General features: G+C 52.9%; 1 protein-coding gene and 1 long non-coding RNA gene across 2 annotated transcripts in view; one reads left to right on the plus strand and one right to left on the minus strand.

Annotated features, from left to right (window-relative positions):
* CDA (cytidine deaminase) lies at nt 1-18,573 on the minus strand. Its single transcript, XM_037032824.1, has 5 exons — nt 18,310-18,573; nt 7,671-7,782; nt 3,664-3,721; nt 789-930; nt 1-745 (listed from the first exon to the last, which is right to left on the minus strand). Exons 1-4 carry the CDS (start codon nt 18,461-18,463, stop codon nt 814-816), a joined length of 441 nt encoding a protein of 146 aa, XP_036888719.1. The 5' UTR covers nt 18,464-18,573; the 3' UTR covers nt 1-745; nt 789-813.
* Nucleotides 16,994-21,930, plus strand: part of LOC118977760 (uncharacterized) — an 18,360-nt gene continuing 13,423 nt past the window's right edge. The window contains exon 1 of the long non-coding RNA XR_005064601.1: nt 16,994-17,269. This is a non-coding gene — a long non-coding RNA (uncharacterized LOC118977760). The remainder of the gene's footprint in view (nt 17,270-21,930) is intronic.

Here is a 21,930-nt window from a genome sequence, read left to right on the forward strand (position 1 = left end):
TTTGATTTATTCATTGGTAAAGCGAGGGCAATATACTCAGAGCTTGATAAGTGAGGACTAAATGGGTTCATATATGTTTAATAGCTCAGCACAGTGCCCGGCAAAGAGCACGCACTGTTTCTAGACCACAGTGGGAGTCACGAGACCTGGATTCCGGTCTGAACTTTGCCAGAGTCCTAGAGCATGTTACTTGACCTCACTGAGGCCCAGCCCCCTCATCTGTGAGAAGGAGGAAACCAAAACAGACACTGGAAATGGACACTGACAGCCCCAGCCCTGGGGGGCCACCCATCTGGAGAACACAGGGGCAAGAAGCCTCAAACCTTTCTCCACACGGATGGGTCCACAGTGCAGGTCTCTCTATAAAGACAAACTGCCCTGCCCCTCCCGGGATGGAGAGCGATGAGAGAGACTGAGCAAAATGTGCTTCCGTGAGTCCGGATGTGCTGTGATGTTTATAATTAGGAGAGTCGCTGGGAACAGGCTAGAACCTCGGGAAGGCTAATGGGGAAGCAGTTCAGACTTGGCTGGAATTTTAAAGAGGGCCCATAGGACAGAAAGGAAGGAATGGGGTGCTCTTGTCTGGGGAGGACAAGGTGGGCTACAAGGAGGGGCTATGGCCTGTGCCGGACTGAGACGGCAGTGCTGCAGTGTCATTCGGAAAAGCCATCTTTGCCCAGCCCCTGCGGGGCCGGGCCCATTCGGAGGTGTGCAAGGTCTGTGAGAGCGTTTTTTGTGAAGCTGTGTGGGCAGCTGTCCCCTTAAGCACCTGTGGGAACCCAGCTCTCCTGGGCAGCGGGCATTCTTCGTCTTTCACTTCTTCTTGTGCAGGTCCTCAGGCCCAAAGGAGGTAGGCAGCAGCTCCTGGACTGACTGGACGACATAGGTGCCATCTGGCTTGGTCATGTAGACGTCCCAGTTGGCGCCGAACTGGAAAGGAGACAAAGCCAGCGTGAGGGAGGCAGAGTAGCAGAGGCTGGGTTTGAGCCTGGCTCCGCCTCTCCTGCCAGGACAAGGAACAGCCCATACCTGCTTCCCTTCCTCACAGCATCTCTCTGATCCTCACAGCCAGAAGTTGCAGGCCTGCCTCCTTCCACACCAGACACTGCACCTGCGTGACTTCATCATCTGTCCTTTGATGTGGGTGCTATTATCACCCCCATTTTACCGAGGAGAAAACTGAGGTTTAGCAGGGTAATGTCAGGAAAGCAGGATTTTAGCCCAAATCTGTCTCCCCATCTTTCCCCCCACACTGTCAGGAGCTACCACTTGCTTGCTGTGTGACCTTGGGCAAATGACTAATGTCTTTGGGTCTCAGTGTCTTAACCTGTGAAATGGTTTTAGGCAGAGTGAACTAGGCGGGAAGGAAGACAGGTGGAGAGTTAAATCAGCTGTGGCATAACAGTGTCTTGGAGTGAGAGTCGACAGACCGAGGCTCTACCTGGCCAGGTGTGGTGAGAATGACCGGTGATGGGTGTACAGCACCTATACGCAGTGCCTGGCACATAGTAAATGCTCAGTTATTAGAAGCTATTTCTACTGGTTGCTAGCAGTTGCTCACGGAGGCTCAGGTTTGCAGCCTGCTGTTTGCACATGTCTGTCTGAATCTCCAAGTTGTTACCAGGCACAATCAGTCTTCTGGCTTNATCTTGGAGTGAGAGTCGACAGACTGAGGCTCTACCTGGCCAGGTGTGGTGAGAATGACCGGTGATGGGTGTACAGCACCTATACGCAGTGCCTGGCACATAGTAAATGCTCAGTTATTAGAAGCTATTTCTACTGGTTGCTAGCAGTTGCTCACGGAGGCTCAGGTTTGCAGCCTGCTGTTTGCACATGTCTGTCTGAATCTCCAAGTTGTTACCAGGCACAATCAGTCTTCTGGCTTTTCAGAATTAATGGGCTTGGCAGGCTCTGCCTGAGGATATGGATGAAAGTTGAGTGACTTGAAGTGCCAGGTCCCTGGCCCCTGAGCCTCATCTGTCATTATTAGTACTTTGCTTTCGGTGTTGCCTCTCCCCACTTCAGCCTTTCCTTTCCCTTCTCCCGTTTGCCGATATCTAACCTGCTGGGAGAAAACAGCAACGAGCAATTGGACTGAGTCAGGCTGCAGGAGCCAGGGACCTAACGTCCCGACGTGGTTTCCTTCTATGGCCTCCGACCTGCCGTAGAGGTGGGCAGCCATTTCTGCCCCAGTGAGATGAGGTCCAGATGGCGAAGTCAGCGCCTTCCTGGTGGCATTCTGCTTCTGGGTTTGGGCGACGGGCTCTGCTACCTGTCTGGACTGCAGAGCTGGCGAGAGGATGGAGCTGGCGTGTTTGCCAGATGTTTTGCCACACGGAGGCACAAAAGCAAAACGGAAACAACTCCACCTGTATTTACACAGCCTCAATAGCAGGAGTCCTGGTGGGAAAGCCGCTCTGCAGAGCACCATGAGGTCTGGTCCACGGCTGAAGTGGCTTTGCCCCGTTTACAGAACCGTGGCGGCAGGCGGTCAGCTGGGAGGAGCTGGCTCTGCTGTCGCCTGAGCCGGCCGTGACAGCCAGCTCCTGATCAGCCCACTGGTCCTGTCACTTCTCTGAGGAATGGGATTAAGGACCCACACTTCCCTCCTCGGCTGGGGGTGGGGATAAAATGAGATGCTGTGCTTAGAGGGCCTGATGATGTCACATCAGAGCTCAGGGGTCCGTGGGATTCTTTAGGCTGGGCCATAGGGTCTCTGTTGTAATGGCTCACCTCTGCTGTGGTCCGGCCAAAGCAGCCAGGGACAATCTGTGAATGAATGGGCGTGGCTGCCTGCCAATGGAACTTCAATAGCTGTTTAATAGAATAACTAGCTGTGGGCTGGATCTGCCTCTGGGCTATTGTTTGCTGGCCTCTGACCCCGATCTAGAGTATTACCTGCTGTTCCTTCTATCACTGTTGACTCCCTTTTCTGCATTCTTTTCCCAGTAGCCCTTCTCACTCTCAGGGACCCTACTGCCTATTGTTTTGCTCCTTACTTATTGCTTACCCCCTGCACTAGACTATGTTGGGAACAAGAAAAATAGTCTCAGCCCCAAGGAGCCTGCGTCCCTAGCAAACATCCTGTAAGTTGATTGCCATCTGTTTAGTTTCAAAATTTTCCTTTCAGTTGAGTCAGACCCCACCCTGTTCCTGTGCGTGGGCTCTGTGAGCCAACAGCTAACTGCCACATCTGCTTCTGTGCAACGCTTGCTTGCTTGCCTCTATATAAGGACTTGGCTATAAGCACTAGGTGCGACTCTCGTTTGCAGCCCCTGCGGGCACCGTGTCTCCAGACACTTTGAGAGTTCGCCCCTGCGCAGGTTAAACTTGGCCAATAAAGTAACATCTTTGAAACCCTGAAAGTCTCCGACATTTGTTCTCGCGGTTGGTGGATGCAACAACTATGAAGTCGGTGGGGGCAGGGCCTGGCCTCTCTTTCCACGGCTGTCTCCCCAGAGTGAGGAGACACGCAGTAAGTATTGCTTAATGAAAGAACAATTCCCAGTCACACATGCACGCAAGCTCGGAAGGCCTTTGCAGTCAGCCAGGCAAGCAAACGGGACGGCAGCTGTGGCTTCCGCACTGTGGCTTTGCTCACAGAGCTTGGGGAGAGCAGGGAGGCATTCGGGCCTCCTCCCCAGAAGAAAGAAAGCTGCTTACCTCTCTCATGACTTGCCTGCAGGCCCCACAGGGTGAAATAAAATCATCTTGCAGGTCACTAGGGAGGCAGAGAAGCAAAAAGGGTCAGCTTTTCCTCAGACGCAGGCCAGTTGCTGATGGGCAGACGCGCTGTGTCCTGGAGGCTGAGAAGTAGCGCTTGGTGGCTTTCCACACTTGCAACAGGCAAGGCCACGGGCGGGACCATTCATTTTAAAATTTTTGTAATGTTTAGTATTATTTCCCTTACCATTTACCCCCCATACCCTCCTCCACCTCCACCCCCACCCCCACTGGGGACCATTATATTCATTAGTGCATTTAACATTTAGTGGACGCTGAGCAGTCACCCATACCCTAGGGACACAAAGGTCAAGGAAAGTTTGTCTCTGGTCTTCAAGGGATTGTTCAACCCAATGTGTGACAGAGAAAACTGTCATTTTAAGCAAAATGCAGTAAGAGTGCCTGGTAAGAGGGAGACAATCTCTCTCTGCCTACAGAGGGAGAGAATATTTTACAGAGGAGTTGGCATTTGGCCCGGGCCTTGGAGGAAGTGTAGAGTTCCTAAGTCACTGTTAATGAATACCTACTATACTGTGTATCGGGCACTCAAAACACACATTATTTCATTTAACTCACGGAACAAGCTGGGTGTCAGAATTTTACCCAAGAGGAAAGACGTTCAGGGAGATCAAGTAACTGGCGTGCTATTGTGAAGCCCTGGTTTCCCTGTGTTGCAGGCCAAGAAAATAGCATGTGCAAAGGCCCTGAGGCACGAAAGAATAAAATGCACGTGAGTTCAAGGGAAAGCGGGGCTCTCTCTGCATTCGAGAAAGTCTGGAGGAGAGAAGCCTACAGCCAAAGCTCTGTCTCGGAGTTAGGGCACTTGCGGGTGGTGCTCCAGCTCCACAGTCCAGAGGGTGGCGCTTGAGGAAGGAGACTCAACCGGAGGGACCTCCAGGCCTGCCCCAGAGTCAGCCAGCAGCCCCTGCCATCCCCACTCTTCTAGACCCATAGCTCTGTGATGTCCTGGAAGGTTACGGGGATTCCCAAGTTGGCTCTTGGTCAGCTCCTCCTTGTGCTAACTACATGTGACTTTGACCAGATCTTTTTAACCCATGCAAGGCTTGCTTCTTTGCCTGTAAACTTGGGTGATTAGTGTCACCCACTTTGTAGGAATGCTAAAAGACAAAATGAGACAAGGTGTGCGAAGGACTTTTTAAACTTTAGAATGCTGTACACATGCTCTCATTGCCTACACTAGTTATCAGGCACGTATTTCTTTAAGCTCTGTCATAATTCCAGTCCCTTATCATATCAAGGGTTTGCTGTGGTTTGCGCTGACCTTTGTCACACACTGAGGCCATGCTTGTCAGACCAGACAGGCTGGAAACTTTCGGACTGTGATGACTACAGCTAGGACCCCAGGGGCACAGGCTTATCTCCCCATCAGCAAAATCTGGTTCTGGACTCCCAGCTCTCTATCTCACAGATCCCCAAGGGACTCTTCTGGACTGTTCACAGCGTTAACAGGGGGGCCAGCCCTTCCCATTCATTCTCTAAACCCCTCCCTTTAACACGTCATTAATGTAATGACTGTATTTCTGACTCAGGGATGCGGGTGCAGGGTGCACACTGGGAACAGAGCAGTTGGGTGCTGGAGAACCACAGGTTTTAGGTGAATAAGGACAATTGTGTCTCCATCGCTTGCAATAAGCAGTCACGTTTAAAAGTAGGTAATGACCATGAGAAAACGCCTTTCACTGGGAACCTTCTAAGCAGAGCAAGGCCACCATGCCATTAACCTTTCGTTGACTTTGGCCTCTTTTCCCCAGAATATCATTGTTTTCTTGGATCAGCTTTGAAATTGAGCTATTTTCTTGCCTCTTTAAAAAAAAAAAAAAAAGTGTGATTCACATCCTGTTTATCTGCACAAAATGTTCCCGGCAGGGCCTCATTTATTCCACCCAGAGCTGAGGGGAGCCAGGAGACACTTCGGTCACAGGGAGGCTCTGGGAAGCGGGGGACCCTCTCCATCTGCGGCTCCAATCACTCAGGAGGAAAACCTTCAATAACCCGGTCCACCTCGGGACCAGACAGAGGCCAAGTTTAGGATCTTAGAAAAGGAACGGGGGCTTGTTTCTGTAAACATCCCCCACTGTCCTTGCTCTAGGTCCTTACGTTTCTGCCAGAAAGGCCCTGCAGCTTCCCCACGATGAAGAGAGAACTCACTCCCACTGCACAACCCATGCAGCCAACCATCCCGAAAGACCAGCACTTGGTCAGCCGTGCAGTCTCTTTCCCACGCCATCGTCCCTGTACCTTTGTTTTGCTAAGAACACGCTCTCTCATACACAATGCAGAAGGACACACATGTGTGATTCGCCATTAGATCAGAAGTATAATGGGGTCCAAATTAGCCAAAGAGCCCATTCACGTACTCAAATCCCAAAGCCCTGAGTCCGGACCCAGGGCTGACGAGAACTCAGCAAGCTCCGGGAACTCGGACAATTACGTTCAGGGCATGTAGTGCGTGTTGATTACTGCTCTTGTTCAGCCAGAATCTGGACCGGAATCTCCTTACTTGGAACCATAACCCAGGTATGGTGACACCTGGCTGTCACCCCACCAGCTTGTTGTGTCTCCTGGTTCTTGGCCCTTAGAGGTGAGTGTTGTCAAGTGGAGGAGTCACCTTGCAGAGTGACAGTGTCAGCTCAGGGTCAGCAGGGAAGGGTGTCTGACTTCCCTGTCTATCACTGGGAAAACTGGAAAACTTTGCCTGTCTATCCAGGGCAAACTGGATTCGGTGATTCTCCAGGGTACCCCTAAGTGTCTCTCTTTATACAGTTTGCTCCTCCCAGAGCTCATTACAGATGACCCGATGGAGTGGTGCCCTGCAGGACGATGGATGGCGGATATCCATGCTGAAGTTCCTCCAGAGAGAGGAGGAAAGGGGGAGATAGACCCCTGCCCCAAGGGCGTGAGCTGGAGAGGACCCCCTTTCCCTTGGGTGGTGCCAGCAAAGAGGTGACCTCCCTGACTCTCCACTGCCCACCCCCACCGCGCCCCACCTCAGCGCCGCTGGGTGCTGCCTCCATTTCTCTTGCCAAAGCCCGTTCTGTCCCATCTTAACACTCCTCCCTGTGGCCTCAGCGCCCCTCCCCGCTCCCTCAGCAGCTCTTGCTTCCCAAGGAGCTCCTCTGCTCTCCTCAGCTCCCTCCCAGCCATCACAGAAGGTGACTGGTGTAGTTGTTAATCACCATCCTGGTGGCCCACCTGCGAGGGGCACAAGGCCCTGGCCAGGGCTGGTGGTGATAGAGAGAAAATGATCATTATGAGATCATGACAGCAAGGCCGCCTCTGAGGCCAGCATCGCTTTTGAATTGGGTGGGACACTTTTGTCCACGTGGTGGCTATGATATTTTAAGGGAATTTCCATCCCAAGTGTTTCATAAGTGCATTGTGTCTAGTAACATTGGGGTCAGTCCTGCCCACCGTCTCTCTGCACTCTGCCCTGGCACAATGGAATGAGGCCTGGGGCGAGACCCTAGGGCTCTGGCTCTGTCCTTGTTCTGCCACGAACTTCCAGGAAAGTTACCTAACCTCTCTGAGCCTCAGTTGCTTGGGCTATAAAACAGGGGTAGTGACCACACAGTCTAGGTGGCCGGGTAATTTTCAGGCCCCTCCAGTTTTAGGTTTCGATGCTGCTTTTCTGTTGCATCTTGGAGGGATTCTGCAGCACTTTGTGCTGTTAGAACACAAAACACTTGCCCTTGTCGGGTAGAGTTGCCTTGGTTGTGGGTCGCTCTGTGGGCTCACCGAGGGCAGAGTCCACTTCTTATTTACCTCCTTATCCTCAGCACTGGGCCCAGCATCCTCTACGGGGCCTTTATTCCACAAGAAGTGCAGAATAAACATGTTAGACGAATGAATGGATGAATAACAAGTGCATGGCGGACGATGGCTGAGCAGATGCGTGAAGATGGCTGGGATGTGGCTTCCCCACTCACCTGGCGATAGCAATTGCCTTAAAATCTTTGTGCCCTTCAGAGACAGCCTTCTGGATAGCTGTCCGTTCAGCGCAGACGCCCAGGGGGTAGACACAGTTTTCTACGTTGCACCCTGAGGAGAGAGGAGAACCCAGTGGTATTTCCAGCAGCACCACTTCCTACCGTGTGTGCTGAGTAACAGGTTTGCCAGTGAAAAGAGGGACCCGTTACTCAGAGTGGAGTGGGAAGGAGAGGGCAGTTTGACCCAAACCACTGGGAAACCATGGCCCACTGGCACAGTGGCCCTCCCCAAGAACCTCCCACTCTCATCGCTTACCCAATGACCCCATCTTGAAGCCCAGCCGAGGAGCGGGGCAGGAAAACAGGGCAGATCAACCCAACCTCATCTCCCTAGCAGAGGTCAAGGCCAAGGGAGAAGCTGAGGCTTAAGAAGGGGAGCATGGTCCCCAGCCCTGGCTCTAGAAGACAGAAGGCATGGGGGTGGGGAGCTGGGAGTGGTGGGCAGGGGTTCCCATTCAAAGATTGAGTCTGCGCGACATTTTTGGTGCTGGTTACCAGCCATCAGGGTTCAGCTAAGGTTCTCTTGTGAGCTGTGTTGCAAAACCAACCGTCAAAACCAATAAACAAAACACTGATATGCTGTGCAAAGGGTGTGTCTGTGAGTGCGCAAGCCTTAAGGCAGCCACGCGGGAGTGCTCTTGGGGGTGGGGGGGGTGGGGAGGAGCACTCCGGCAGCACAGCCCACAGGAAGGGAGTCCTCCCCAGTGCCCCTCTCAAGGGTGACCCTGGGGGACAATGGACAAAACAATGGTGTAGCCAGGTTGGCCGACTAAGCAGCTCCCCATTTCAAGGAGGTTGTGAGACCACACATCACACAGGGCCTGGGCTTTCCTGGCTGTCAGATAGGTCACTTTCCATAGCTTGCCTTTGTTTGTGGGACAGGGGGTCTCAGCCCTCAGTTCTCCTTTCGTCCTTCCCTGTTCCAGTGATACAAATGACTCCCGTGCCGATATGGTGGAGGACGGAGTTCCCTGGATTCCCTCGGAGCCAGCGTTGCCGTGTGGCCAAGTTCTGGCCGATGGGATGTGACTTAGCGGGATCACACTTGTTTTCGCAGGGACTGCTGGGATGGGGCAGGACCATCTGCCCACAGGGTTTATTGTCATAGGGATGGACTGCCACGAGCCAGAGGGAATTTGGAGCAGAATTGCCTATTTGCCCTGAACCAGCTGCCTACTCTAAATTTTCATGTGAGGGGAAAAAAAATGTGTCATGTTTGAGTCATTGTATTTTGGGGGTTTTGTTGTAGTAGCTTAACCTGTGTTTAACACAAATTTATGTTGAACGTGAGATGCAGCTGAAACAAAAAAAGTAAAAAACCTGTGGGCTTGGCTTAGCTGTTGGGCAATGTGAAGGAACTATAGACACAACAAGGTGGAAGCCTGGTGCCCTGCCTCCTCCGTGACATGTCGTGTGTAAAGCCCCATGCTGCAATACCCTGGGAGGCAGAGCAGGTGACCTGCCGCCAGGTTTCTCTACTTGGCATCGGAAATCCACCCTGTGGCAAAGATCTGATTAAGGGGTTCATCTTCTCATCCGTTTTGGGTGCCTCAAGGTAGCCACCACTCAATGAGGTAGCGGGGATAGGCCAGGCGGGGAAGCCAGTTAGTAAAAAAGGGGTTGGCAACTTAAGAACTAAGCCCAGAAAGGATGGTTGTGTGCGATCCTACCGTATGAAGGTGGCATGAAGCAAACGGACCACAAGGGTTCTAAATTCGTGATGGATTTAGATAGCCAAAGAAGCCGAAAGTCTGGTCTCCCAAAAAGCCTGTGATTGTTCCATCCCTCGGGAAACCCCTGGTCCCCCAAAGAACCTCCTCAGCAGTGAGCTGAGTGCTGTGCTCCCCTAAGGAGGACGTTCTCTCCCACACCCATTTCAGATGTGTGGCCAAGAGTGTAACGGTCGAGGAAGACGCTCCCTGAGGGCCATGGGGGGGCCAGCAGCAAAGACCATCCCCAGTGTTCACTCTCCCAGTAGGATCCACTGGACTTTAGCGGAGCACATGGCCACCCACTGGAGACTATTTCCCAGCCTCCCTGGAAGCTTTGTGTAGTCCTGTAGTTTTAGCCAATGGGATGTGAGCGGAAGCAATGGATGTGACCTCGAGCCGACATCTTCCTGGGAACATGGCTTGCCCCTTCTTCATCGTTCCCTGTCCCAGGGACTGGGACATGGATGCGATGGTGTGTGCCAGTTTCGAGCACGTGGAATAAGACCCCGCTCTTTGGATGGCAGAACAGTGAGACAGGAAGGAACCTAGTGGAGCAGAGCAGAGCGGTCCACGTGCCCTGGACTCCAGCCCATCCCTGGTCTGTTACGTGGGACAGAGACAAGCAGCCATCTTGCCCTAGTCACTGTAATTCTGTTTGTTTCATCAGCTTATTCTGTTTCTTAGCTATCACCCCTCCTTTTCCTAGGTCTGAGTGTGTGTCATGGTTACGCAGCATTTTGTCCCTCCTGCAGTCATCCAATTTGCAAATTAGCTGGTCATTGTCTCCTATTCTCCTCACATAGTTTCCTGGCTCTTCATTATTTATACCGACAAGCTAGGAGTTAAATCAATCACTGAGACCACGAACCATTATGGCGACTCTCAGGAGCACAGGCATTCCTGTCCCACTGATGGAGCGGAATGGCTGTCACTAGAGAGCCTGCCCCTCAGCGTGGGGGATTTGGGGCCATCTCCCGGGGGGGCTGAGGGTGTGTTCACTCACAGTTGTGTAGGGAAGGGCTGTGTGGTGTTAGGTGGAGACCTGTTTGGAATTCTATTTTTGGGAAAAAGGCAGATGTGCATTACTGGTCACCAAAGGGTAGGCTATAGTGAGCCTATATTAGTCTGACAGTTTAGTACCTCTTCCTCCTTTTTTTCCTGGGGAATGAACCTCACCTTATTCCTTAGCATGTAGTTCAAATGGGAGCGGCCATCTTTTCTCACATTAGCTTTTCATTGGTCTAAGGATGAGCATATGACCCACACTGGGCCAATCAGAGTTCTTCTCTGAAGCTAGAGCCTGGGCCGGGAGGACGGCCTGGTTTCCTTTCATTATGGAGGAGACAAAAAAGTGGATGCTCCGAGGAATGGATAAGAAATGAGATGGGGGAGATGACTACAAAAGAGTCTGGCTTGGTGTATGTTGCTCCTGAGGCCCAGCTACCTTCCAACTCTTCCCACAGGTCATGGGAGCCAATGCCCACCCTCCTTTTGTCTAACATAGTCTATGTACATTTCTATCATTTGCAACCATGGAGACGTCAGTTAATACAGTTGTGATATGAGACAGGAGGTGATCAGGGCGTTGCAACCCTGAAAACAGTGTTTAACATTTACTGAACGCCTACTTTGGCCAAGCACACGTGCATGTTCACTTTGTGAGCCACTGTAGCCGGGGAAACAGGCACCATGTTGCTCAGTCTCTCAGCTGGGTCTGTGAAAGTCAGCCCTGGCTGGTGTGGCTCAGTGGATTGAGTGCCGGCCTGGGAACCAAAGAGTCACTGGTTCCATTCCCTGTCAGGGCACACGCCTGGGTTCTGGGGCAGGCCCCCAATTCAGTTGCGGGTGCTGAAGAAGCAACCAATTGATGTATCTCTTGCACATTGATGTTTCTCTCCCTCTTTCTCCCTCCCTTCCCCCCCTCTCGAAATAAATAAATAATTAGGAAAAAAAGTTAGTAAGTGAACAAGTCTCTCCTGTACACCCCGGCCTGCCCATCCATTCCTGCCCTTCCCAATTTTACTGCATTTTGAGCTCACTGCATTTGACTTCTCCCTCCCCAAATTAAGATCTCTGCCAGCCTGTGTAGCCTCCTGGCCCTGCCTCACCCCTGACTCAGGGAGACTCCTCCTATTGGGTGTGGAAGATGTGCAGTTAAAGCAAATGGCCGGATTGCAGGAGGTCTGGTGTCTCAGGACAATTGTTTGTGCTTGCGTTTGATGCTCAGAATGCCCTCACATGGAGAAATCTTCCCTCACTATATGTAAAAACCGTAATGGGCCCGTTAGGGGGACAGAGAGACTGTTTTAGAAGGGAGGGCTCACGTACTCCACTGCTCAAGCTGAGCTGTGTGGAAAGAGCCCCTAGGCTCTGTTTTGCCCTGGGACCTTGTGTCCTACTGGCTCCGAGAATTTGGGAAATGGACTGGACCTCCTTGAGACTCAGTGTCCTTATTTATAAAATGATGATGACAGTGCCTTCCTTCCTTGTAGGCCTCTCATGAGAATGAGTTGAGATCATGCATGTAAAGCAGTTAGCATAAAGCGTGCCCATAGTAAGGGCTGGCAGCTGCTGTGATGAACTGCATGGAAGTCAAGGATTTGGTGCTGGTAGGCCTGTGACGTTGAACTTTTGCTCCTTCTAGACCACATGTGACAGTGACTCTGTTTCTGTCCTTCAGGTACTTTGCATCTTTTCTGTAATCATAAGGCTCTATGTTACCAGCTGCCAACCTGTCTGCCTCTTGGACCTCATCTTCTCTTGCTCTCCAGGCCGATTGGCTTGACAGCTGCTCCCCAAGGGTGCCAAGTACTCTCCTGCAGCAGGGCCTTTGCACTGGCTGCTCCCTCTGCCTGGAACTCTTCCCTCTGTGCACAAGGCTCTCCTTCTTCAGGTCTCTGCTCAAATGTCACCTCCTCAGAGAAGTCTTCCTTGATCAGCCCATCTACAGTTGCTTCCTCCCCCGACTGCCTCTAATCCTCTCAAACCTGTTACACTGCTTTGATTTTCTTCTTCACAGCACACAGCACTTCCCTGCAATGGATGTCATCATTACATAGTTTCCCCCCATGACAGTGGGAACCTCTGTGGTCAGGGCCTCGTCTGCGTTGTGCACTGCGGTGAGCCCAGGACCCGGGACAGTGAGGCAGTGAGGCTCTCGGTTACTAACAAATGAGTAGGATTTCCCACTACGCTGCTAGAGTTCTGAGATACAAAGGAGTAACTGTGTCTGGAGGCTCCAGCAAGTTTGTTTTGTTGTAAGGAAAAAAAAAAAAAAGAGGAAGATAGCTCTCAGCCATGGACTACCATCCTGAAAGACCAGGCAGTTTGTTTTCCTCTTAAGCCCCAAAAACAGGCCGTGACCTACCCAGACAAACCACCTTTCCTCGGTTGCCTTCTCTCACTCTGAAACACGCGGAGTGGGTGGTGATAGGGAAAAAGCCCCCTCCCGCTGGCCTAAGAATGCCACAAAGTAATCTAACTTCCGCATCTGCTTCTGTAACTTGCTTCGGCCACGCAACCACAAGAGAGAGATCCAGCATTTCGGATATCCCCAAATAAGGAAATAGACATAACTTCCGCATTTGCTTCTGTAACCTGCTTTCGCCACGTAGCTTAGAAAGAAAGACAGGAGTATAAAAGTAAGACCCCTGTCACTGTTCGGGGCTCAGAATTTGGAGGTCACTCTCCTCTGAGCCCGTGCACGCAATAAAGATCGTGCTCCTGAACCCCTCCGTGTCTGGTCGCTTCATTTTTCTGTAACAGTGGGAAGTCCAAAATCATCCACCCAAATAATACAATGATAATAGTGCTGTTATTACTCATTGTGTTCCTTTATTCTGGTCTTCCATTGCTTTTCTTTTGAGATGCAATTAATAGTCTCTGCCACTCCCCGCCTTGTTTTCCTAGCCAGATTCTGGATATTCACCGGAAAAGACTGTCTTTTAACTGCCCCTGCCGGTCCATCCACTCCTGCCCCTCACCCCTTGGCTGACCTTTGACCTTGCTGTATCTGTTGGGCAATCCCTGGAAGTTTACCTGCATTTTATCATTAATCCTGTTAATAACTCTGTAAAGCAGTACTGTTATAATCCCATTTTACAGAAGTTAAAAGCTGAGCTTGGGGGCAGGGATCCAGGACTCCCATCCTTGGCATCGCACGCCCCATGCCCCCAACCCCCATCCCCCTGGCCTCTCAGGTACAAGGGACTGCTCTTTTTCTCTAAGGCATTTCAGGAAGGCCTTATATTGAGGGGGTTTGGTGCTTAAGCAGGGCTGGGGGCGGATATCACCTAGACATCAGCCAGGAAAGGAGTCTGGCAGTGTGGTGACTCAGACCGATAGGGGAACCCAAGAGTGGGGAAACTTTACTTTAAGGTGATAGTTAAGGAGCCTAGTAGTTACTGCATGTGAAAGGCTATTGTTACAGGAACTGCAGGGATGGCTCACCCTGTCTCCAGGAGACCTCATGTGATCCACCTTTGTGCCCCAGGAGAGACCACAGGCAGTCAGGACACAGATAAAGAAAATCACTGGTTGGCAGATGAAGGGATGTTGGGAAATTGTTGGACTGCAGCTTTTATCTGATGAACCTTTTTCCTGAATCCCAAATCCCTTCCCTACACTTTTGCCCCCCTGATAAGAAAGGCTGGCTAGAAAGGAGAGGGAGGCAGGTCTATTAGGGTACCAGTCCTGTCACCTTGCCAGGCCTCTGGCCATCTGAATAGAGAGCGCCCATAAAGATTCGACCCCTGTCTCTGCTTACTGGGTCTGGTAGGTGGCAGGCAGCCCAAACACCAGCCTTTCTGGTCTCAGTTCTCGCATTTGAGCACGTGGGCATAAGCATCTTCTGAAGACCTTTCTAAAACAGATTTCTGAGCCCCACCGCTGGAGTTTCTGCTTCAGTGGGTCTTGGTTGGAACCCAAGAAGTAGAATTTCTAATGAGCTCCCAGGAGGTGATGAGGCTGGGGGTCCTGGGACCCCATTTGAGAATCACAGGACTAGAGAACTGTCATGTCCACATGCTTGAATACCACAGTCTCTCCATGTTCCTGTCTCCCTCTATACCAAAAACGTAACGTACTGTAGTTTTATGTGGGGATAACGTTCTAACTCAACCATAGAGTTAGGGGCAGAGGGTTAGTAAAACTCTTCTTGGTAATAAGCCACTTTTGAGTGACAGGGGAGAGGGCCAATGGACAAGCCTGAGGTTCACAGAGGTGGGGATAAGTGGGAAGTGGGGTGTGGTGGGTGGGCAGGGCTGTAAGGAGAAGAAGCCAGTAAGGAAAGCCTGCTTTGACTCACCTGTAAGTGCTGTGGGTGTATGTGTGTGTAGGGGGGGGAGGGACTACAGTCGGTCAACCACTGTGGGGAGCGGGTGACATAAAGCACCAAAGAGGCCCTGGAGGAGATAGGAGCCTAGGGAGGGAACCAGGAAGCCATGGGCAGACGGGGGAAGACAAACAAAGGATCAGCTTTCAGCATTAAGCTTGGGCAAACTGGATTCGGTGATTCACCAGGGCACCCCTAAGTGTCTCTCTTTATACAGTTTGCTCCTCCCAGAGCTCATTATAGATGACCCAATGGAGTGGTGCCCCGCAGGACGATGGATGGCGGATATCCAGTGCTGAAGTTCCTCCAGAGAGAGGAGGAAAGGGGGAGATAGACCCCTGCCCCAAGGGCGTGAGCTGGAGAGGACCCCCTTTCCCTTGGGTGGTGCCAGCAAAGAGGTGACCTCCACGACTCTCCACTGCCCACCCCCACCGCGCCCCACCTCAGCGCCGCTGGGTGCTGACTCCATTTCTCTTGCCAAAGCCCGTTCTGTCCCATCTTAACACTCCTCCCTGTGGCCTCAGCGCCCCTCCCCGCTCCCTCAGCAGCTCTTGCTTCCCGAGGAGCTCCTCTGCTCTCCTCAGCTCCCTCCCAGCCATCACAGAAGGTGACTGGTGTAGTTGTTAATCACCACCCTGGTGGCCCACCTGCGAGGGGCACAAGGCCCTGGCCAGGGCTGGCGGTGATAGAAATGATCATTATGAGATCATGACAGCAAGGCTGCCTCTGAGGCCAGCATCGCTTTTGAATTGGGTGGGACACTTTTGTCCACATGGTGGCTATGACATTTTAAGGGAATTTCCATCCCAAGTGTTTCATAAGTGCATTGTGTCTAGTAACATTGCAGTCGGTCCTGCCCACCATCTCTCTGCACTCTGCCTTCAGCCCCCTCCTGCCTTAATCAGTCTGCCGCATCATTCCCCCCACTCCTGGGGCTGGAAATCCTAGGCCCACATTTCTTTCCTTCATTTCTAACACGGCCCATCCCAGGCCTGCTTCATTTGTCCCATGGGACAGCTCCTAGATCTTTCCTTCCTTTTCATCCCACCTGGTACTTCTCTGGTCTGAGCCATTCATTCGTGAGTTCACCGAACCTTAACTGAGGACCTGTTCCAGGTCGGGCAATAAGGTGGCATGTGGACCAGTCAGCAAACAAGACAGACGCAGTCCCTTGTCCCTCCTTCTGCCCGAGCCCCCCTTGAGTGCCTGTGAGGCTGGTTGTCTTCAAACACCAGTTTCACGTCACTCTCCTTTATCACATTCCTTGATTCCTTATGCCCTACCTCATCAAGTCCCAGTGTCTCTACTCGGCCTTCAAAAGTCCTCCACAACCTACCTCCAGACCCTCACGCCATCGTTTGCCTCAGACCACACTAGCAGCAGTCGAAGCAGCCACCATCTGTGAATGCTTACTCTGGGCCAGAAACTGCCAATCACTCTATGGGCACTAGCTCATTTAAAGCCTCACAGCCAGGGGCGAGTTTCCATGTGGTCAGTGACCCGGGCAGCACGGGCACCCGCAATCAGAGAGGACCTTGGCTGCCCCACCGGGCCAGGCAAACCAGCACTGTTTGTGATCCCAGCCACCCCAAAAGGTGGGCATTGGGATCCCCCATGTACAAGTATAAGCTGAGGTTCTGAAGGGTCAAGGGTCTTGCTTGGGGTCTCACGGCTGGTAAACAGAGCACCAGGATTCCAATCCAGGAGGCTCTAAGTCCAGAGCCTTCAGCCCACCCCCGAGGGCCTCCCTCAATCCCCACTTGCTCTAGGGGCACGGGGTCCTTCCCTGCCACTGAAATAGTCGGTGCTCCTGCTCCCCTTGCTTACTCACTCCCACAGTCACTGGTTGTGGCCCCCACTTTGAGCCTGTGCAAGGGGAGGGGACCTCCATGGGGGCAGGGACTATGACGTTTCTGCTCACTGCGCTACCCCTAGCACCTGGTGCATTACTTAGCACATAATTGGCAAATATTTGTTGAATAGACGAATCAATGCAAGGATGAAGAGGGGCTGTGGAGGCACTGGAAAGAAATCGATGGCTGATTCATGGGGCAGCGTGGGACGGCAAGGGTGTTTGTGATGGTGGTTACTGTTTGATACTCATCTGAGCCCCCAGGCGAGCCTAAATGTCCACACAACACTCCGTGGTTTTTTATTCTCTACAGAGTAGCGGACTTTGAGAGTCAGGGGAACTCTGGGTTTGACTCCCAGCTGTGAGCTGGGGATTTAGCCTCCAGGAGCTCTGTCTCCTTTGTTTGCAAAGCGGTGCTATGGCAACTGCCCTGCGTTGTGAGGGTGAGTCAGACAACACTCTTTCACACACCAGCTCTCGGCCCCAGGTCACTTTTCCTACTCCAACGTGTTTAAGACCCAGGGAACTCACGACAGCTGCACAGAAACTCAAAAGACAAGGAATAACGTATGAGAGCTCAGAGGGGACAGGACAGAAGGGGACGTCAGCCCCAAGCTGGACCCACAGCTGAGTGGCAGAGCAGGTGAGCAGCTCACGCTGGGACGGGCTGCTGGGGGTTACTGATCAGGTAGATAGATGCACGTGTGCAGGCCTCTGGCCCTTTAATAGCTGCTGCAAGCCACAGGGGAATTCTAGGCAGCAGGGCTGCGCATCCCCTTCTGGCCCTTGGTGCCAGTTCTCATCTGCCCTCGTGTGTCAAGGGCAAGTCTTCCCTGCCAACCCCACACCCTCTTCCTTCCCCACGGTCCTGACAGAGAATGCCCCTAGCTGAGCAAAATCAAGCCTGAAGTTTTGTTTAAGGGAGCTTTTCTATCAAACCAACAAACCCAAGAAAAAGAGCTAGGCCCAGATTAGCGCCGCCTCAGACTCCTGTCCCCCCCTCCCCAGGCGGGCACTTACTGCTGCACTCAGACCGTGCCTGGCTTCTTACCCCCAAGGCCCTCTGCACCCCATTAACAAGTCATCCTGTCTGGACTCCTCGCTTCCCCTCCCTGACACCCCTCAACACGGAGGGTGGCAGGAAGAAATCAGGGTTTGGGGGACCCCAGCCCTGGGTTCTGCCTTCAGTGCTCCATGTGACCTTGAACAGGCCAGGTCACCTCTCTGGGCCTCGGGCTTTCCACTGAGAAATGGGCGTAACACCTGGACTTCGGGTCCGTGGTGAGGACTTGCTGATAGAACTTGTGGAAGCCTTAGCGGGGGCGGGCCCCAGAGGGGGACGAGGGGGAGAGGACTTCTGAGAGGACTTCTGCCCTGGCTCCCAACACACAGCACAGCCTACGCTCTCCATTCACGGCTTTCCCTTCCAGCTTCCTTCCCCGACCCACCTCCCACTTCCCAGTCTTTCAAGAATCAAAAACCCCTCGACTTGAACAGCACCTTCACCCCACAGCCTGGGACGTTAGCAGGGTGGAGGCAAATGGCATTACAGGGGAGGCTCAGCCAAGAGGGGACAGACCTGGGCTCCTCTCCTCTGGAGACTCCCGCGCCTCCCTGAGTATCCTGCTCTCACCCCGCAGGCTGCCGTGGTTGGGAAGCCCGAACACCCTTCCTCACCCTTACCGGAGAAGATCCTCTCATCCGTGGTGAGGACAGCAGCCCCTACGGGAAAGTGACTGTAGGGACAGTAGGCGAACTTCTTGGCCTCGTGGGAGCGGAGCACCAGTTGCTGGATGCTCTTGGGATCCAAGGCGGAAGCATGAGGCACCTGGGCCATGTTGGCGCCTAGGGATCAGCAGAGGAGCAGAGAAGGGAGCCCTCAGCTACTCTGGTCTGGGACCTGCTATGAAGTCAGCTCCTCCCCCAGAGCGTGTCCCTGCCTAGAGGCTTGGCTGGGACCTGATATGAAAGCAGCTCCTCCCCCTGGGCCTGTCCCTGCCCAGAGGCTTGGCTGGGACCTGCTATGAAAGCAGCTCCTCCCCCTGGGCCTGTCCCTGCCCAGAGGCTTGGCTGGGACCTGATAGGAAGGCAGCTCCTCCCCCTGGGCCTGTCCCTGCCCAGAGGCTTGGCTGGGACCTGCTATGAAGTCAGCTCCTCCCCCTGGGCGTGTCCCTGCCTAGACGCTTGGCTGGGACCTGATAGGAAGGCAGCTCCTCCCCCTGGGCGTGTCCCTGCCCAGAGGCTTGGCTGGGACCTGATAGGAAGGCAGCTCCTCCCAGGGGTGTGTCCCTGCCTAGAAGCTCCCAGGTGTACAAGTCTAGAAAGGCCAAGTTCCAAGGGTTGAAAACCCTGTTTGTTGAAAGACTTTTTCTCTTCTTCACTGATGGGAGGAATGAAGCGGAAAGGGCAGAACTGGGGCAGCTACACTGGTTCCTTGAGTCAGGAAGTGAGACCAAGCTACTTCTCTATTTTCACCCATTCTCCTTCCAATTCATCTCTGTCACAACCCGGAATGAAAAAGTATTTTAGCTGGAGGGAACCTCTGAGGTCATCTCTCAGGCAAAACAAACAGTGGGTTGGTGGTAAAAGAAATGGGTTTGTGTCATGGCTTCACCACGTTCCGCATGCACGACCGCTGGCAGGTTACTTGACCTCTCTGTCCCAGTTTCCTTCTGTCTGTGGTGGGGGTATGTTGGGAACCACTCTGCCTGGTTTCAGGAGTTGTAACTGCCCCCCGTGGATAAGGTTGGGCGAGCGACCTCCAGACGGAGAGCCACTAAAGAGNACAAACAGTGGGTTGGTGGTAAAAGAAATGGGTTTGTGTCATGGCTTCACCACATTCCACATGCACGACCGCTGGCAGGTTACTTGACCTCTCTGTCCCAGTTTCCTTCTGTCTGTGGTGGGGGTATGTTGGGAACCACTCTGCCTGGTTTCAGGAGTTGTAACTGCCCCCCCGTGGATAAGGTTGGGTGAGCGACCTCCAGACGGAGAGCCACTAAAGAGATGAAGCTTGTCTCTGGCAGGAGCTCTGCTTTGGCTTCATCCATCTCTGCCCCAATGCTTGGTCGGTTAGTCAGTGACAGGGAAGACCCCTCAGAGGAGGGGCAACCTAAGCCCGACACGACCACTTGGGAGGCCCTCAAGGAAGGACTCGGGGGGCTGCAGCAAAGAGGGAGTGATGGACCCTTGCCCCACGGCTATTCTGACATAGCCTGAGTCCCCATTTCCATCTGGGAGAAGCGCTTCCTGGCTCTAATTCACTTAAGCCTGAAAACCTGTGATGGGGGGGCATTGCAGCTCTCCGCGGGCTGGAGCAGGTTCCCGGTGATCAGGCTAAGAAAGAATATGTAAAATCCTGTGACACCTGCTTTCTTTAGAATGTTCTCATTTGAATGATAAGGGTCCAAGCAAGAAGCTTGTGCCTCAAAGTGTTATGGCTCTTTAGCTATCTGACCCAGACTGAAAATAAGCCCTCATTGTTCTTTGAATGCTGCCTATTGTTTGATCCTTAACTGTATTCTTGTGCAAAACGAACCCAATAAAAGCCCATTGAGGAAAAAACTCTTGGTTCTTCTCCCGTGAGAGACTGACCACCTCTCTTCCCCAAGCAGATCATGTCTTGGCAGTATTATTTTCTTCCATAGTGGCCAGGGGCGGGGAGTGGGGAGAGACTTGCGGGCAAAGTTGCCCCCACACCTTGGTGTGCAACAGACCCTAGTTTGCATTCCAGTTTCACCATAAGTTGGCCATATGACCTTGGGAAGTCGATGCCACCTCTCGAAGTCACAGTTCCCCCCCCCTCTTTCCAGTGGACACACTAGGGGCATCTTGCAGGGTTGTCATTAGGACCAAAGGAGATGATGTGTGTTCAGTGACGGTGGTCGGAGGACCCTGGGACATCAGGACACGGGCACTCTGGGACGCCATGAAAATCAGATTATTGTCCTTCAGTGGCTCAGCCAGGATTACACAGGAAGAGCAGAACACCAGTTAGGGTGTCCGGAGGCATCCAAATGTGCCCAGACCCCCAGCAAGCAGGAGTGAATGGGTGGTTTCTCTGAGGGCTCAGGAAGGGCTGGAGAAAGGGAAGGGGAGGGAGAAAGGGAAGGGAGGAAGGCAGTGGGTTGGGGGCCATGAGGCAACATCTCCATGTCCTGTATGCTGACACCTCTGTATTCTGCAACCTGGCCCTGCTGTCCTCAGCCTGGAGCTCTCAGCCACACTGAGACTTGGCTGGGCCTCTGTACAGTTGGTCAAGTTGGCTTTACTTCCTCCCCCACTCCCAACCCTGCCCCCTTCTTTCCAGACATCCAGGGGAAGAAAGCAGCTGGCTCCTCCCGATACTGTTGCATTTTCTTCCTGTGCCTGTACCTTCGGCATCTAGACCGGCTTCTTGGATCTGAGACAGGGCTGGTGGGGAGTGCCCCCCACCCCGCCCCGCCTCTATCCCTGCACTGCCTAGGCTTCCCAAAGGCCCCTCCACCAAGGCTCCAGGAGAAGAAGTGAAGGATGTCCTGGGACTGTGTGTGCCCGCTCAACGTGGGAATAATTCTAAAGCTTTTGGGGACCAAGTATAATGACAACTGGGAAGAGGGTTGTAGGGCCCTGCTGGCCTGCCATGCATGTCAGAAACCTCCATAAGCAGTCTGCTCCTGCCCCCTGGCCTGGTCTTGACCCATGGCCGTTCAGCCCAGCCGTGCCCAGGCCTCGAGCTAGACTCCTTGGCTCCACAGTGTCTGCAGAACTTGGGTCACCTCCAGGCTAAGAGCTCCTGGGTCCTCCGCCCCTTCAGAGCTCTTTCCCTAACGTGGTCATAAACAGGGACAATGCCCATTGCAAACCCAGCATACGGAGCTTGATAGACAGCAGTGCTTCTAGAATCCTTGCAGAAGAGGCCTGGGCCATGGGATGGGAGGGGAGAGCAGGCCTTGAAACTTGCTTAAAGCTAAGTTATTGATCAATAATAGTAACAACATTTTCTAAACATGCTTTGATCTCCACTCTGCAGAAAACTAAGGAATTCATCGCGCAACTCCAAGAACAGGAATGTCCAAGGAGGGGGTCTGAGTGCTGGTGGAGATTGTCAAGGCCACAAAGCCCTCCCTGCCCCACCCCCAGGCCTTTCCTCTGGGAGGAGAACCACTCAGAGTCCCCGTGTCAGGGCTCAGACACCACTCATTTGCTTACACATTCAACGAACAGTTACTCGTAACAACAGCTCCCTCTTGTTTTGCTCATTCCACATGCAGGGACTGTGCTAAATGAATGATTTGAATTATTTCACGTAGTCTCCACCCTAAG

The sequence above is a fragment of the Sturnira hondurensis genome, unplaced genomic scaffold (assembly GCF_014824575.4).
Source record: "Sturnira hondurensis isolate 20B ecotype Veracruz unplaced genomic scaffold, ASM1482457v3 Scaffold0021555, whole genome shotgun sequence".
Lineage (NCBI taxonomy): Eukaryota > Metazoa > Chordata > Mammalia > Chiroptera > Phyllostomidae > Sturnira > Sturnira hondurensis.

Bases quoted from the DNA above. Each gene is read 5' to 3' on its own strand.
- CDA (XM_037032824.1), bottom strand. From the start codon at position 18,463: ATGGCCCAGGTGCCTCATGCTTCCGCCTTGGATCCCAAGAGCATCCAG. The intron at 7,783-18,309 runs GTAAGGGTGAGG...CTCTCTCCTCAG, and splicing joins GGATGAGAGGATCTTCTCCG to GGTGCAACGTAGAAAACTGT. The intron at 931-3,663 runs GTAAGCAGCTTT...TCTCCTTTCCAG, and splicing joins GCAGGCAAGTCATGAGAGAG to TTCGGCGCCAACTGGGACGT.